Source organism: Giraffa tippelskirchi, chromosome 11, assembly GCF_054371585.1.
Source record: "Giraffa tippelskirchi isolate mGirTip1 chromosome 11, T2T-mGirTip1v1.2.pri, whole genome shotgun sequence".
NCBI lineage: Eukaryota > Metazoa > Chordata > Mammalia > Artiodactyla > Giraffidae > Giraffa > Giraffa tippelskirchi.
Window position 1 is genome coordinate 16,514,783 of NC_137285.1, and position 18,408 is coordinate 16,533,190.

Below are 18,408 nucleotides of genomic sequence, written 5' to 3' on the forward strand. Positions count from 1 at the left end.
AACACATTTTCTAGTATCATTTTCTAGTGTCCTCATTAATTCTACTTCTAGCAAGAGAGTTTATTTCAATTGACAAGATGATCAGGTCCAAACAGAGAAGAAACAGAGCCTTCAATAATGAATGCACTAATTACCCTCCTCTGAGAGATGGAAGCTTCTGTTTAGGCAAAGTAAGACTTGTTTTATACATGAAGGCCCACAGATTTTTATTCAAACCTTTGGGGCCAGCTGCATTTCAAAATTGTGGGTTTCTTTTTTCTTTTTCGTCATTTTAGAATGGAAATATGGGACGGTATACCATGTAGAGCGTTTTACTCCCAGAGGGAACTAGGACAGCACCCTATCGTCAAATATATTTCTGCAGGAAAAAAATGAATATTTACACTAAATGGATGCTCAAGGTAAACAAAGGTCATCAGTAGTCTTCCATCAGTTCAGATCATGTTTTGCTGCCAAGTAAGTTATGAGTTTTTGTTTTGTTTGTTTTCAAGACCCTTTGGATTTTGGAATTGAATAAAGGGTTGTGAACTCATATTGGCTTTATTATTATTAGAGATTCACTTTCCAAGGACTGACTAGAAACGAGTGGACCTTTACAGAGAAGCAGACGACTCGGTATAAGCAAGCACTTCAAGCCTTAGTGACACCTCTTCTTAGTCCCACTCAGTGGGAAAGAACAGGGCAGACCCCAGGTCAAAGAGGAGAGTGAGAAGTTACCGATTTACCTTTCAGGCAGAGGGAAGGAGCTATTCCAACAGCCCTGAGCCTCCATAGTCAAGTAATCAGCAGCACAGTCAGGTATGTCTTATTGCCTCGGCTGTCCCAAAGACACCATTGGACCCACTCTTTTTTTTTCTTTTTCCCCCCTTTTTGACTGCATTGTGCAGCTATAGCAGTGAAAGCCTGGAATCCTGACCAGTAGGCTACCAAGGAATTCCTGGACCCACTTTTTTTTTTTTTTTTTTTAAAGATTTGTTTACTTATTTTATTTTTGGCTTTAGTGGCTCTTCATTGCTGCATGCAGGCTTTCTCTAGTTGTGGTGAACAGAGGCTGCTCTTCATTGCAGTGCATGGGCTTCTCATTGCAGTGGCTTCTTTTGTTGCAGAATATAGGCTCTAGGCATACAGGCTACAGTAGTTGCGACTCAAGGGCTCTCGAGCATGGGCTCAGTAGTTGTGGCTCATGGGTTTGGCTGCTCCATGGCATGTGGGGTCTTCCCAGACCAGGGATCGAACCCATGTTCCTTGCCTTGCAAGGCAGATTCTTAACCACTAGACCACCAGGGAAGCCCTGGACCCACTCTTAATTGGAGATTCCAAATGGTTATAATTTTGACTTTCATTAAGAGAGTCCAGACACTCAAGGGCTGGGCTTCTAGGCACAAAGAACCCACCACCTCCTTTAGAAAAAGATAGATACCTTTCTACATATAAAACATTTCAAATATGACACAGGTACCTAAAACACTGTGTCATAAGGAAATTAGCTGTCATTTGAGTGCTTTCTATGTCAAGCACTGGTCAGGATGTGACCTCATTTGAGCCTCATTCTGACTTAAAAATAAGGAAAACTGAGGCAAAGAGAATTTAAGTAACTTGCTATAAGTTACTAGAACAACAGACTGGTTCCAAATAGGAAAAGGAGTACGTCAAGGCTGTATATTGTCACCCTGCTTATTAAACTTATATGCAGAGTACATCCTGAGAAATGCTGGGCTGGAGGAAGCACAGGCTGGGATCAAGATTGCCGGGAGAAATATCAATAACCTCAGATATGCAGATGACACCACCCTTATGGCAGAAAGTGAAGAACTAAAGAGCCTCTTGATGAAAGTGAAAGAGGAGAGTGAAAAAGTTGACTTAAAGCTCAACATTCAGAAAATTAAGATCATGGCATCCGATCCCATCACTTCATGGCAGATAGATGGGGAAACAGTGGAAACAGTGGCTGACTTTATTTTTCTGGGCTCCAAAATCACTGCTGATGGTGACTGCAGCCATGAAATTAAAAGATGCTTACTCCTTGGAAGGAAAGTTATGACCAACCTAGACAGCATATTAAAAAGCAGAGACATTACTTTGCCAACAAAGGTCCATCTAGTCAAGGCTATGGTTTTTCCAGTAGTCATGTATGGATGTGAGAGTTGGACTATAAAGAAAGCTGAACGCCAAAGAATTGATGGTTTTGAACTGTGGTGTTGGAGAAGACTCTTGAGAGTCCCTTGGACTGCAAGGAGATCCAACCAGTCCATCCTAAAGGAGATCAGTCCTGGGTGTTGACTGGAACGACTGATGTTGAAGCTGAAACTCCAATACTTTGGCCACCTGATGCGAAGAGCTGACTCATTGGAAAAGACCCTGATGCTGGGAAAGATTGAGGGCAGGAGGAGAAGGGGACGACAGAGGATGAGATGGCTGGATGGCATCGCCGACTCCATGGAGATGGGTTTGGGTGGACTCAGGGAGTTGGTGATGGACAGGGAGGCCTGGCATGCTGTGGTTCATGGGGTCACAAAGAGTTGGACATGACTGAGCGACTGAACTGAACTGAACTGCTATAATTTACACAGCTAGTAAAAGTCAGGATTTGAACCCAGGTATCCCAGAAAGTAAAGAGGAAATAAAGAGCCTCTTGATGAAGGTGAAAGAAGAGAGTGAAAAAGCTGGCTTAAAACTCAACATTCAGAAAACTAAGATCATAGCATCTGGTCCCGTCACTTCATGGCAAATAGATGGGGAAACAATGGAAACCATGACAGACTTTGTTTTCTTGAGTTCCAAAATCACTGCAGATGGTAACTGCAGCCATGAAGTTAAAGGACACTTGCTCCTTGGAAGAAAACCTATGACAAACCTAGACAGCATATTAAAAAGCAGAGATGAGACTTGGCCTACTGCAAAAGTCCATCTAGTCAAAGCTATGGTTTTTTCAGTAGTCATGTATGGATGTCTGAGTTGGACAATAAAGCTGAGTGCCGAAGAATTGATGCTTTTGAACTGTGGTGTTGGAGAAGACTCTTAAGAGTCCCTTGGACTGCAAGAAGATCAAATCAGTCAATCCTAAAGGAAATCAATCCTGAATATACGTTAGAAGGACTGATGCTGAAGCTCCAAGACTTAGGCCACCTGATGTGAAAAGCTGACTCATTAGGAAAGACCCTGATGCTGGGAAAGGTTGAAGGCAGAAGGGGACAACAGAGGATGAGATGGTTAGATGGCATCATTGACTCAACGGACATGAGTTTGAGCAAGCTCCGGGAGGTGGTGGAGGACAGGGAAGCCTGGTGTGCTGCTGTCCATGGGGTCGCAAAGAGTTGGACACGACTGAGTGACTAAAGAACAACAACAAAGCCCAAATGCAAAGCATCTGCACTTAACCACTAAATGATTGTTTCCTCTGTTTCTAGCTAAAGCCCCAAAATCTTCAATTAATTTAGGAAATAATCCAGTATCAAAAAAAATAAAAAAGGATAACTCAGTACGAAGTATTATTTGCTGGGATGTAAAAAGGGACCATAACTTACTAAGATTGTAAGTAAAGTTTTCTTCCTTTAGAAGAAAAAAGCTAGTCTACATTTATTGTTTTGCAACTAAATTTTTGTTGTTTACCTTAATATACAGGGAATATCTCTCCATGTCAAAATCTCTTTTAATAACTGTAGGGTTTATCAACATACTTAACCAATTCTTCAAGATCTTGAGTGTTTGCCAGATTGTCACTTAAAAAAAAAAATGCAGCATTGTTCTGAACAACACACGTAATAGTAATTATTAAACTAAGTTGTTTTCCCCTTGTCATGCATGCCCCCACCCCCACCCCGGAAAGCTTCATTTTCCTCAAACCTACTTTTTTCAGGCACTCCTCGGGATACACCCGTGGGAAAAACAGACATTGTCCCTGCCCTCTGGAGCTTCTATTCCAAGGGAGGTGGTGGGGAGCAGCAGATAATAAACACGTAATAATCAAGATACTTTGAGACAGCAGTGGGCGTCATGAAGAAATTGACAGGGTGATGTGATAGTGACAGGATAGTGGGGTGACTTTTAAGTTGAGTCGTCAGGGGAAGACTCACACAGAAGGTGACGTCTGAGTGAAGTCTCTTGAGTTCCCCTGCACTGGTTTGATCACATCATCCTCCCACTCCTGTACTCAAGCAGACATCTCTACGGGAGCGGGAGAACATGGCTGGGTGGCCAGAGAGCTATTACTCCGGAGGTGGGGCAGGCACCCTGACCAGGGAGAGCCTGGGAGCTTTGACCTCCGGGCTCTCCCTGCTGCAAAGTCAGCCGGTACCTCTGTCCTGCATCTCAGTCGTGGACCCGTGAACATGTCCTAACCCCCCCAGCAGACCCTCTACCCTGAGAAGCAAATGCAGATTCAGAAAGAGCGAGTGAAGCATTTGAGAAAATTACTCGGATTGCACTGTGGATAGATGTCTTCAAGTGGCAGCTAGGAACAAAATGTGCTTGGCGGTACAGTTAGAAGAGTTGCAGCAATGCTCAATGACCTCTTCCCTTGGTTTCTAGCCAATAGGATCCCCCAGAAAGCTTCATCAGGGAGAGACTGTGGTCTGAAGATCATAGTGGCTTCTCCCCCACAGATGTGCCTGAGTGCCTCCTACCCACCACCAGCCCTTCCTCCATACCACACTGAGATGTCTGTTGAAAAAAGCGCATGTAGTTCATAGTTCAACTGTATTCAGTTCTCCATACAAGGCATCCTGCCAAGCTCCTAACAAGCCCATGTCTTTGCATCTTCACTCTAATCATCCTTTGACTCAGTTACTATTTCCCCATTTGACAGATGAGGATGAGAACACTGAGGCTCAGAGAGGGTCAATATTACAAAAAAAAAAAATGCATATCTCAGAAGCAGCAGGGCAGGCAGAGGACTCAGACAGCTGGTCCACCAGATTCTTAAACCCACAGTTAACCACTCGAGTATACCCCTTTTCCTGGTTCTGATGCTCAGAGAGATTGGCCTGAGATCACACAGACAATAAATCAGAGCTATTGATTAGGTCAGGTAAATTAAGCTGCTGGGAGGATCAACCCCCCAATTTCAGCCACTTAGCACAGCCCAAGCTCATATCTCGCTCACCCTGTACATGTAATCCACACGGGACTCTGCTCACCCCAGTCACCTGGGGGCCCAAGCTGATAGGAATTCTATCTCATCATATGCTTCCCCGTCAGCACAGCAGGAAAGGGAGTCTGACTAGAGCACTGGCCCTTAAAGCATCCTCCCTACAAGCCACAGTTCACTTGCACTCATGGTTTTTTTTTTTAACAAAGCAAGTTGCAGAGCTACACCCGACTTCACAGAGCCAGGATAACCTGGGACCCCAGTGGGTGAAGGGCACTGACTGTCCCTCCAGGCCTTGGGAAGGAACACCAGCCTGCCTGCCCTCCTTGCTTGAGGTGTGTGCAATCAGCCCACTGTGGACAACAATGCTCAGGTTATTTCCTTTTTTCTCCCTATTGATCCTCCTGTTTGGTTTATTTGCTACTGAAAATGAAACATCAGAGAGACCGATCCTGTCTAACCAAGCCCTTTCTTTATCAATGGCTTTGCAAGAGCTACGCTCAGGGCTTTTTAAGATCCCTGGGAAGCCTCCTGCATTTTTAGCTCATTTAACCTGCTGCCTGAAGTCGCAATAGATTTTGGGTTGTCTTGGAAGTCTGCGAGAACGGAAAACCTCCATCTTCCCAATTGGGTCTGAATATTTAAGATTTTGAAAGCTTGGCCGATACCAGATTTAGTTTTAAAGGGGAAAGAGGGGCTGCTTTTGAACTTCAAGAAGAAGGCTGGAGGCACAGCAGGGGCTGAGTTAGCAAAGGGAAAAGGCAAGAAAAGCCCTGTGGTCTTGAAAGAAAATACTCCAAAGCGGAAACGCTAAAGCTTCCAGTTGGTGAGCCTTAAATCAGACTTCAAAAGCACCACTAGTTTAAATATTGTTTCTAGGACTGAAGTATCACTGCTCCTTTCTCTGACTGGATTTTTGAATATTCCCTAATTTGATTACTCGGGGGAGAGGCAGGCAGAATCAACATTAAATGAGCTTCACTGTTAATTATTCAGAGGGCTTTTTATTCTGTAATCAAACATAAAGTCTTACAAAAAGCTCGGAGGCACATTCTCACCCCGCCCTCCACAGCCCGACTTGCACCCTGTATGCACTCCTCGGTATCTAGGCTGTGAGCTGGGAGGTGCCCAGCAAGGCTCTGCCGACAAAGAGCGCACACATCCCCCTCTCCATTGGGGCTGGTAAAAGCCTTTGATTCTGCTACTCAGACCCCCATGCTACAAAAAACCAGTCAGTAAGTAAGGTTCACCTTTGCCTCCTATCTGAGCATCTCCCCTGACCAGCAGCCCCTGATGAGTCTAGATTCCTGTTGGTGCCTCCCCACAATCAAACTGGTCTGGCTGTCTCATTCCTTCTAGTCCCTCCTCTACGCTGAGTGACAGCCAGCCAAACGATTTAAAGGCTCCCAGACATCTAAAAATCCTTTCTGCAGGGAAAAAGGAAATAAACGGGTGGATGGATGAATGGAGAGATCAAGAGATCAGTCAATCAGTTGTTACAAAGGTAGAGGTCGTTACTGAGTCTTCCAGATTGCTTGTCAGCAGGACTCCACCACCCGGTAGCCACAAGTCCAAAATCCAAAAGGCTATGAAAACTCAGTTTTTTTCCATAACTCAGTTTGGCAGCAAAATCTGACATGAACCAAACTGATCTGGTGGCAAAACTTGAAGCTATTTGTAGTTTTTATCCCACCTAGTGTAAATATTCATATATACCGCTGCAGAGACATTAACATGTTTAATTAAAAGATGGTGCCTCAAAGCCCACTGGAAGGATTGTGTTAATATGTACTATACATACAGCATAGTTCCGTTGCAAAATGCCAAAATTCTGAATTTGGCAGCATATCTGGTCCCATGGGTTTCAGATAAAGGGTCCTAGGTAGGTCACTATCCAGACCTACTGGGGCTTCAGTCTCCTACTCAGAAAGTTACAACCCATGAGGGAAGATCCAGGTTTCGTGGGACCTGAAGTTTATTCAGTTGGGGTGAGGGGCACTTTAAGAAAAAGAATACAAAGTTAAAATACAAAAATTAGGTACAGGGCCCTGGAGGGACCCATGCAAGGGATGGTCATTAGATCCATTGTAAATATGCATCTGGGCGAGTGACTGAAGACCCCAAGTTTGTTTTCTCATCTGTAAGATGAGATGATAAATGTCGGCATCACAAGGTGGTGTTGAGGTGATTCAGCGAGAACTCACAGAAGAGTCTTGTGTGTAGAATTGTATAGAACTTTCACTCAGTAAACTCCAAACCCGTGATTTTCATTATGCACCTCATCCCACAAGCTTCCCCCAGCACCCCTCCCCACAGCAAGCACACCCAGAAATTCTCACTGTGTCACTCAGAATTGTCCCTGATGTGAGACCCTTAGGCACCAGAGCAGGCAGAGATTCAGAAACAAACATGCTTTCCGATTCACCCCTGAGAGGAACCACAGACCTGCTCTGGAGTCTGCTAGAGGACCCAAGTCCAAGATGCAGATAGATGCAGAATGTGGACAAACGCGCTCCACCTCCCTCAGGCCCTACCCAGCAGGCTGCGGTCTCTCCTAAGCTCGATTCCCACTCACAAGACCCCGGCCTTGAAGAACTGCCCCTCCCACTGTTTCCTGAGTACTGCTGCTGCTGCTAAGTCACTTCAGTCGTGTCCGACTCTGTGCGACCCCAGAGACGGCAGCTCACCAGGCTCCCCCGTCCTTGGGATTATCCAGGCAAGAATACTGGAGTGGGTTGCCATTTCCTACAGGAGGGGGGAAAAAATCACAGCAGAGAAGCGCCACCATCCATCACCGATTTATTGCTTCTCTTAAAAGTACTTGTAATAAACTGAGGCTCTAGAAATGGAAAACTCATTAAGCTATTTCTCACTCAGGGACCCAGGTGGAAGCAAAAGCACAATAAAAAAAATCAATAAGGACAAGTCCATGGGACAGAGATGGGAGCACTTCGTCACAGCGCCGAAGGTAACCGTTTGCTCACCACTTTCCTGTCTGGTTACCAACCCCAGCTTGGGGGGGAGGTGTTTTTTGCCAGTCTTTTCTCTAATGGGATTTTTTTTTTCTAGTTGGTTCTCTGAGTGAAGGGAAATCAGAACCTCATGCTGTTGGATAGCTTTTGTGAATTTTAATTAAAATGATTATCTGGGGATTGTAGAAGAAATGCCATTTGGCTAGATACCACTTCACAGAGGAGGGGAGGGGTGGCGGAGGAACTGCCTAATAAGATGTCACCAGGAGGAAATGGATTCACCTCGCTCTTTAGCTCTATATTTTTAATCAATAGCAGTCATTTCTCTTTCTCTCTCTTTTAACTCAGAAAACAGAAGATGAGTGATTGAACAGACAGGGCTTTCTACAAACTAGAACGTGGGTCTATTATTAAGAGAAAATCCAGAGTTCTGTCTTTTCACTCAAGAGTATTTCTAACTCCCAAACTCATCCACTTAGCAAACAGGCCCCATAATAATAATAATGGCAGGAGTAGAGTGCTTAAGGCAGTTGAGAGAACACACAATGAGATTTTTGTTGAACCTGTGCCCCAACCCACAGAATGAAAATAATGCTGGTTTCTGCCCATTTCTCAACATTAGCAAAGAACCCCAGGAAACAATACACAGTCTCACTTTGAAAATGTTAAAATGCCGTGCATTATTGTGGTTATTTAGTTTTTAGAAGCCACTCTGTAAATGGAATTACAATGGGCCAGGTTCTGTGCTAAAGAAGCTCTTTAGGTGTATTAGCCAGTCCTGTCCTCCTAATAACTCCGTAAGACACTATTCTTATTTCTAGGTAGGAGAATCATAAAGTTGGGGCTCAGAGAGGTTAAGTAATTTGCATGAAGCCATGCAGAGCCAAAAGTTAACTAATCCTGGGTCTATTTATTAAACCCTATTTACTAAACACCAAGCTTTTCAAAAGCATGTTCTCTCTGGCATCGTGATTATCATTGCCCCTCAAGAAATTTCACCGTTTTCTTGCTTTTTCATCAGAGCACTCCTAGATCTGAGAAGTAGAGCCTTTGTTTTTATCACAGAAAGTTGCTATGGAGATACCATGTGCATCTGTCTCCAGAGATGCACAGAAAAAAGCGGCAGAAGGCACGAACCTTTAAAAAAAAAAAATGTCCTTCAGGAATATTCACTATAGTTGGAGGAGGGATGAGTGAATCACTGCACTTGAACTGCAAGTTGAAATCCCTCCTGGGCAAGTCTGTGGCTCACACTCTACACTGCAGTGTGGTCTGTCCTGAGGGTGGGGAAGCACTGAATCAGGAGTCAGGAGACCTAGTTTAGCCACTGTGACCCAGTTGACTGCATGGCGTTGGAGAAGTCCTTTCCTCTCTCTCGACCTCAGTTTCTCCACCTACAGAATAAGGACTTTGAAAGAGAGGCTCCAGTCAACTTCCACAGCAATCAGTATTATTCTGTATGTATAGAGTTTATCATTGCCAGGGCAGTGATCCTTAGGAGCTGGGGAAATTGCATAAATGAAAAGATCAGGCTGGGTAATATAGTAGGGGGTGGGGAGGTCTAGGGCAGACAAGAATTCTCCTGCACAGCTAAAGGAAAGAACCTCTGCCTAGCTCTACTCATTTCACCATGTGAAAATGGGATCCAGAGTTTATCGTTTTCAAGAGAGACCAGTAACCTCAGTACTTCATATGAAGATATCCCCAGTTTGTAGAATTCTGAGCAGTTAAACATGTCTCCCCATGGGCCACCAGTTTGAAACCCCTGCTTCTAAGAAAGTATAGGGAAAACTTTTCCTTGTTTTGCCAAAAAGCAGTCCCTCCTGGGTGGAAACACAGCAGCCAATTAACACCACTCCTTGAGTGAAATACCAGACAGAGAAGAAGCATTTGGGGATTTAAGTCAATTCAGGGAGAGTCATTCAATAAAGGGCAAGCAGGATGCCGAATCTGCCTATCACACCTCCCCCCACACACATTTTATTCTTCTGCCACTCTCAATTAATCAGAAGTGTCAGCCCTTCACTTTGGATTTCCTGGCTGTGGCTGTTAATTGAATTTTAATTAATGGCAACTTCAGGAGCACAGAATGAAATCCTAATGCAAGGAAGATGGGCACCGAACTCTGTGTGTGGAAAGCTCTTCTGTGATCATCCCAGCCCATCCTCTCTGTTGTACAGATGATGTTCATTAGACATCGTGTGGTCTTCAGATCTGCCTCTTCTCCTTATCTTCTTCCCTAGGGTATCTCACACTATGAGTTTCAGCCAAAGAAGATCTCAGACTGCCCTCCAAGGGCTTTCATTTCAAATGTTCTCAAATGAAATTGTTTCTATTTTAATGGAATGTAAACTGTAGCCCAGACCTGCATTGAGCTCTTACCTGGAGTAGCTGAGTAAACTGGGACAGGTTAGGAAGCCTAAGACTTGAATCATAAATTAAATGAGGACATAACCACACAAAGTCCATTCTAAAGTGACAGCCAGTCATGAAAGAGGGTGCGCGTGTGTGCGCGTACACACACACACACACACACACACACACACACACACACACACACACACACCCTGTAACCTGTCCACTCTGACTCCTTTCAAACATTCACACGCCTCTCACAGGACTGTCCCTGCCTCCCGCCTTATCCCTCGTAAGACTTGTCGTCTCGGTCTCCCGCCCGCCTCCGTCATGGCTCCTCCCCTTCTCCCCGAGAGTGCCACCTCATCAGTCAAATCTGCCTCCCCCAACTCCACCTCCTGAGTGTAAAGGCTGGAACTTTCTCCATTTCGTATTCTTCAGAAAACCCCAGCAAATAAAAATCTTTATTCTTTGAGGCCCAGGTGTCATCTGGTGAACACAAAGTTGATACCTAGAATTGGGGGAGTGAAAAACAAGATGCAGCTGAAAGAAATTGGACTCATCCTCCCCTAGTTTAAAAATCAACTCTGATGGCTGTTACAGAAGGAAAGTCAAGAAGTGTCCTGGTTCATGGCAGCATCATTGGAATACATGTTCGGCTTCCTGTGGTGACTACTGTGTAATCATGACACTCACTGAATAGAGTAAGTCCCATCAAACTTGCTTCTGGTAATACACACGTATAAATAACTTCAGTGTGTGACAGGTTTCTCCAGACCCAAAATACATCTCATGGTGTTTGGAAAGAGTCAAAAAGAATTCACATTCAGAGCCAGGGTTTTGCTTTTTTTCTTCCTTCCCTCCCCCCCCCCTTCATTCTTTCTAAAGTCCCCCTTTCTTATTTCTTTTCTTCAGACCAAGAAATTCAAAATTCCTGTAGCACGCCCCACCACCCGCAAACCAAGCCGGCGAGGCTCCACCCTCAGTCTGTCTCGGACGAGTGGAGGGTCATCCCCCCAGAGCAGCATGGTCTCCGTGAACCCAGGCTCGGATGAACCCCCAAGTGTTATCAACCAGGTGACAGGCAGCAAGGACATCGAGGACAATGAATCATCTTCGACCAAGCCTGAAGAAGAACCTCTCCATATCAGTAAGTCCTACCTTAGACCTGACCAGTCTGCGCTGACTCTGCCTTGAAGCCACACATCAAGAGCCCCTCATGCTTCACCTTTACCCCCACTCAGTTAAAGAAGACACACAGGTCCCCTAGCCCTGGTCAATTTCCAAGGACCCCTTTGTTTTCCCCCAGTGGGAATCAGAAATAAACTCTAACCTGGGTTACTCGGAACCATTTCTACCCGGGAGACAGCCCATGGTCATCAATTGCTCTTTTTAAAAATTTTATTACTGTATTTTACTTAGCCCAATTCATAAAATATGGTTGTTTTAACATGTAATCATATAAAAATATTGATAAGGTATTTTATGTTTTCATACTATATTTTTGAAATTCGGCACCTGCTTTTTTAAACAGTTTTATTGAGGTATAACTTGCATACCATAAAATTCACTTGTTTTAAGTGTACAATTCGATGACTTTGTAAATTTATAGAGTTGTGTAACCAATACCACCATCTAATTGTAGAACATGTCAATCAACCCCAAAGGAAAGCTCATGTCCATTGACAGCCCTTCTCCTTTTCCACCACAAACTTACTTCCTATCTCTGGAAATGTGCCTTTTCTGGATATTTGATATAGGAATTTGTATCACACTGTGACCCCCTTACTAAAACACCTCTGACCCTTCCCCAGTGGCCTCTCTCCTCCAGGTCTAACCAGTTACCTACTGCAGCCAGTGGCACCTCCCCAAACTCTTTTGGACCCTGCCCTCTTTACTCCTGTCTTCTGTCTTAGTTTAGAGATAGAAAACTGGGGCACATAGGCTAGTTCCTGCCATCCGTGTGTTATTTAGCACAGATGGCTTTGTTTTAAAAAAAAAAAAAAAAAGTGACTTTTTAAGCTTGAGAGTTTGGACATCGAAATCCTGTCTTTAAAAAATGTTACTCTGTGGCAACAGTTGGCCAGCAACCTGTATAAAAATATTCAACTGGAGCTGCCCTTCTTAGAGTGGGGTGTATGCTCTTCACTGCAAAGTTTTCCCTGACTTTCCTCTCAATTCTTCATATTTTTACTTGCTTGTATTAAGTCGTTAAGTGCATGCATGCTCAGTGGTGTCTGACTCTATACAACCCCGTGGGCTGTAGCCCACCAGACTCCTCTGTCCATGGGATTCTCCAGGCAAGAATACTGGAGTAGGTAGCCATTCTCTTCTTCAAGGCATCTTCCCAACCTGGGGATTGAACCCCCATCTCCTGCGTCTTCTGCACTGGCAGGTGGATTTTTTTTACCACTGAGCCACCTGGGAAGTCCCATTAGGTACTTAACTTTCATTCAGTACAACGACATCTCCCTGTTTCAGGTAGGAACTTCTTTTGGCTAGGTATGGAGACCTGAAAAATACTAGTTTAAAAAAGATAAAAATTTATTATCTTTTTTTTTTTTGCAGGTTAGAGGTAGTGAAAGTCACTCAGTCATGTGCGACCCTCTGCAACCCATGAACTATACAGTCCATGGGATTCTCCAGGCCAGAATACTGAAGTGGGTAGCTGTTCCCTTCTCCAGGGGATCTTCTCAGCCCAGGGGTTGAACCCCGGTGTCCTGTACTGCAGGCAGATTCTTTACTAGCTGAGCCACCAGGGAAGCCCAGATTAGAGATAGGGTGGTTCCAAAATATCATTAGGGATCCTACTTCCTTCTGTCTTTCTTCTTCACCATGGATCACTTCATGGTCCAAAATGGCTGCTGGAATGCCAGTCATCAGAGTCACATCCTTGGACGGAAGCAGAAGGAAGTAGGTGAAGTAGAAAAGTGCTCACTTCCACTGAGTTTAAGCAGTCTTCTCAAAAGCTTCATACAACATTTCTCCTAAAATTCCATGGCCCAGAATTTATCCATAGGACTTAGTCACAACATTTAGTCCTTTAGTTGCAAAGGATGTTGGGAAATTGGGGTAATAAATGCTTCCTCCGATACCCACCCCCCTCCCACACACACACACCCACAGAGTACTTATGCATACATATATTTCTGTTCCTAAGGAAGAAAGGGGAAAGGAGTGTGAGCTCCCTTCAGGCATGGAACAATGTCTTACCTTCAACCTGGCACACAGCAGGTGCACAGCAATGGCTAGGAGATGCAGTCCCGCCAGAGACTGACATCCAGAGAGAGAGTCCTTCTTCCTCCAGCTCCTCACCCTTCTCCTCTATTCATACCTTAACCTCTACTGCATTTGTCAGAGCCTTCACAAAAGTAGATCAATTTCCCAGACTTTCATTGCCTTCTAAAACCTCCTCAAATTGATTCTGAATTCATGAATCCTATTCTGAGAGACACACCATCTGACCAAGGTTTAATTTCCAGGGCTGGCTGCATAATGAAGTCTTTGTAGACACAAATCACTGGGGACAGCGGGCTGCGGCCTCTGGGTGGACTGGTCTCCTCCCAAGTCAGTGATCGGGGGATTCCAGAGAAACTAAAGCCCGGGCCATTTCTCCTGCCAGTCTTAAAGCTGCTGGTCTTGGAACTGTTAGAGGAAAAACTCACTTAAGAAAACTCAAAAAGAAGGGTCCTGTGGCTTCTACTGTTCCCCCAACCCCTTGAACCAATCACATACAACAAAAGGACTCCCTCTCTTTTCCCCCAGAGGGTATAGTTGCTCTTGAGTACCGTTCTTAGACTGGCTGGGGATGGGCGATGGAGGAGGGAGTTAGAATTTTTTCTTTAGGGGTGTGGTTTGTCATCCAGAACCAGAGGATGCTATTGTCTCTGAGCATTGGGTAATGGTGCGTCTATAGCCCTGGGGACTAAGAACCAGGCAGTTTCCTCCAAGTGTGGGCATCCATCACAGGGCTGTCTTCCCCAGGGAAACTCTATCTCGTGGCGTCTGTACCTTTTGCAAACAAGTCTCTCCTTCCAGGTAGCCTCTGTGGATAAATGCGGGCCTCACAGCCCCAAGGTTTTGTTCCAGTTCATACATATCCAGCCTCAGCTACGGGATGGATGGACCTTGATGTTGGCAGGCACCATTCCTGCCCAGAGGCATTACTGGCCAGCAGGAAAAAAAAGAAAACAACTTCGGTGCCTTAAGTGGCAAATGGAGCCATAGAGGGGATTCTCTGGGAGAGCTGCCCAGTGCGCCAGGTCACTGGGGTCATTCTCTGGGATCCACCCACTAGGCTGATAGAAGTAGGGGCAGAAATGGGGGAGCAGAGAAGGGAAGAAAGCCAGAGCTCCCTCACTAACAGGCTTCTGGACACACCACAAGGATACTGGGATGCATGGCAGGAGGGGAGGTGGGCGTGACAAGACAAAAATGAAGGTCAGATCCAGGTCAAATGAAACCCTGCCCACAGGTTACTAGGAAGGTGAACTGCTTGAGAATGAGGAAGGTGGAGTAGAAAATGGCTAAATGTTGATGATTATCACAGCCTGGCTGGCTGAGGGGAGGTCAATGAGGGGAACACCCTCTTCCCAACACACAGTGACTGTGTTCACAAACCAGGCTGGACACGAACGGTCCTGGGGAGCACTGGCTTCACCCGTCTGGGTATGGCTTTTGAGACTTATCCCTGAGGCGACTACAGACACCTACTGAAGAAAAGTGTCTACGTTGGCATTGTCTTCCTTCATCAATATTCCATATCTAGCTCAGAGCTTTCCAAACCCTTCCTGTTTTTTTCTCCTTGGTCATTTACTTATTTATTCTGCAAATACTGACAGTGCCTGGATGACAAGCACAGTGCCAGCTACTTACCCATCTGTATCCATATAAAGCACTTAGAGCTTCCACTCTCCTACTCACCCTGAAGCATGTAGCTTACTCCAGATATATGTTATTTTCCAGCTTTTAAGAGTGTCCATGTAACAGATTCCTAGAGCTGCCTTAACAAAGCACCATGTCCTGGGTTAAAACAGCACTAATTTATTGTTTCACAATTCTGGAGGTTAGACTCCAGGGTGTCAGCAGGGCTTCGTTTCTTCTGAAATCTGTGTGGAAGAACCCTTCCCTGCCTTTTTTCATTTTTAGCGGTTGTTGGCATCCTTGAAGGTTTGGCTTGTAGACGCAGCAACAGTCCAGTCTGCCTCTGTCTGGACATGGCCCTCTTCTTCACTTATGACACAGACACCATTCATATTGGATTAAGGGCCCACTCTACTCCAGTGTGGAGCTTCCCAGGTTGTGCTAGTGGTGAAGAACCCACCTGCCCATGCAGGAGACGTAAGAGACACGGGTTTGATCTCTGGATCAGGAAGATCTCCTGGAGGAGGGCATGGCAACCCACTCCAGTATTCTTGCCTGGAGAATCCCATGGACACAGGAACCTGGCTAGCTACAGCCCATGGGGTTGCAAAGAGTTGGACATGACTGAAGAGACTTAGCACGCACACATGCCACTCCAGTGTATCCTCATTGTTACTACACCTGCAGCCACAATATTTCCAAATAAAAACATGAATAATTTATATTCTGAGGTGCTGAGGATTCGGACTTGAACATTATCTTTTGAGAGAACTCAAGTCAACATACAATGGTCAGACACAGAGAAATATCTCTACATTGTATAAAAAGCAACAATACGAAGTATGGAAATACAAGTCAGCTAGTGTGATGACGAGTGGGGGGAGCGATGGTGAGCTGGAGAATACTCTGAAAGTCTGAAGGCCCCATCAGCACACAACAGTGATGAGCCTCCCTCAGAGTCTTTACAGGGAAGCTGGAGGCCTGGGTGTTTTTATGGGAAAACCGCCAGTTTTAACAAGTTTGGGCATCCCAGTCCAACCCAATCCAATCAGCCTGTGGGTCACCATTTTGGAACCTCAGGCCTATGGGGTAAGAAAAGGTTTTCTCCCACAAGGTGATTTCTTGATTTCTTCTTGAAAGTAGAAGCAGTGCTCTCAGGCTGCAGTAGAGTTCCAGGGGGCAGAGGATGCAGAGAATGGCATGAGACAGGAGGGACAAAGAGCATCCAAAACCCACAAGGCCTCACAGGCCACAGGGAGGAATCTATATAGCATTCCAAAGGAGATGGCTGGTCACTGGTAGGAGGCAGAGGAGTCATATTTACAACCTGTCAGACTTCTAGACCCTGGTCTTATCCTTCTCCAGCCCCCCAGTGCTCCAAAATTAAGTGAAGTGAAAGTCGCTTAGTTGTGTCCGACTCTTTGCGACCCCATGGACTATACAGTCCATGGAATTCTCCAGGCCAGAATACTGGAGTGGGTAGCCTTTCCATTCTCCAGGGGACCTTCCCAACCCAGGGATCGAACCCAGGTCCCCCCATTGCAGCCAGATACTTTACCAGCTGAGCCACAAGGGAAGCCCAAGAATACTGGAGTGGGTAGCTTATCCCTTTTCCAGTGGATCTTCCCGACCCAGGAATCAAACCAGGGTCTCCTGCGTTGCAGGTGGATTCTTTACCAACTGAGCTATCAGGGGCCAGTGCTCCAAAGCAAAGGTGATATCAGGCTGGGGGCTGGGCCCTGACCTGCACAGTCCTGTCTCACAGGCGCCCTGCAGACAGTGACTTCTTGTGTTCCCATCAGATCTGCAGAAGCTCCTAGAGATGGTTCGGGAAGATGCCCGGAGAACAATCACCGTGGAAAACGAGATGCAAAGACAGGCACCCAGGTATATTCTCTTGATACCTCATCAAATAAAGGATGTCAGCATCAGAGTGATGTTCAGGCCAGAAGTGCCCCATGGTTGAGCATTTTCTTTGTGACAAGTGCTGAACCGTGTAGTTTGTTCACATGTATCACCTCCTTGAGTCCTTCCAACAACCCCACAAGGTAGCTACTGTTGTCTATATTTTACAAATAAGGAAATGAGGTTCAGAGAGGGTAAGGAACTTGTTTAAGGTCACCCAGCTAACGAATGGTAAGGCAACAACTCAAATCTGCAACTTTCTTATTCCAAAAACTATTCCCTTAATTACTCTGCTGCCCTTCTTCCCAAGAACCCAAAGGTTATTCATTCATTCTTTTAGTGAGTATTTATGAATATGGGTGGACCAACCGTACTCATTATTGCAGGAAGTGTTATGAAAGAAATCTCAGACCTGTGAGAGGAAGTAATAGGAGCATCTGATCTCATCTGGGATGGGGATCAGAGAAGCTCCCTCCAAAGAAGAAACTTCAAGCTGAGATTTTGGATGAAGCATGAAGAAGAGCTAGCTAACCAAAGTTACGAGAGGAGCGGGGAGAGAAGGCAAGGGGAGTGAATATTACAGGCATGCATGTGCAAACATGCTCAGAACGGACCAAAATGCTGCCAGAATGGGATGGGGAGAGGTATAAGTCTGCCAGGACCTTGGAAGCCACCTCTAGGATTCTGATTTCTATCCAAGGAGCAAAAAGAATCCCTTTGAAGTTTTGAGCTGAGAGGCAACCAATGTAATTGGCTCAGAGAGTCAGGACTTGAACCCAAGGTGTCCTCCTTCCAGTGGAAGGCCCCGGGCACTGGACATCTGACCCTTTAAAAGCCTCGGAGAACAGGCAGGCTAGAGCTGAAGGTCCCTTCCCAAGCGTGGATCCCTCTGAGTAAGCAAATTACTTCCTGAGAATAAATGAGGCACGAGAGAGGTTCATCACTGCCTTCAGCCTACTGGGATGCTGGCTATGACTTATTGGTTATTGTTATTACCATAATTACAGTTCACCAAGCACGCTCACATGCATCACACCTGCCTCTGCTTGTTCATGATGAATTGGCAGCTGCTGCTGCTTCAACTTGCATTGGGGCCCTGGAGGGTGGCTCTGAAGGCACGCAGCAACAGTGTTGGCCCTTACGGCCTCAGCCTCTTTGCTTGACTTATCAGCATTAAAGACAGATGACAGTGATGAAGCATCAGCTCCAAGAAGCTCCTTTCCTGTG

The 18,408-nt window shown here is 45.5% G+C and overlaps 1 protein-coding gene across 26 annotated transcripts in view; it reads left to right on the top strand.

Moving 5' to 3' along the window:
- Nucleotides 1–18,408, top strand: part of CCDC60 (coiled-coil domain containing 60) — a 165,002-nt gene that overhangs the window by 134,989 nt on the left and 11,605 nt on the right. For 20 of the 26 annotated variants that reach the window (XM_081539786.1, XM_081539797.1, XM_081539801.1 and 17 more), the window contains 3 exons: nt 7,964–8,054; nt 11,329–11,563; nt 17,079–17,163. In XM_081539786.1, coding sequence (XP_081395912.1) covers nt 7,964–8,054; nt 11,329–11,563; nt 17,079–17,163 — 411 coding nt within the window. Of the gene's footprint in view, nt 1–732; nt 799–7,963; nt 8,055–11,328; nt 11,564–17,078; nt 17,164–18,408 lie in introns of all 26 variants that reach the window. The other 6 variants (XM_081539789.1, XM_081539777.1, XM_081539780.1 and 3 more) reach the window with 1 other exon arrangement.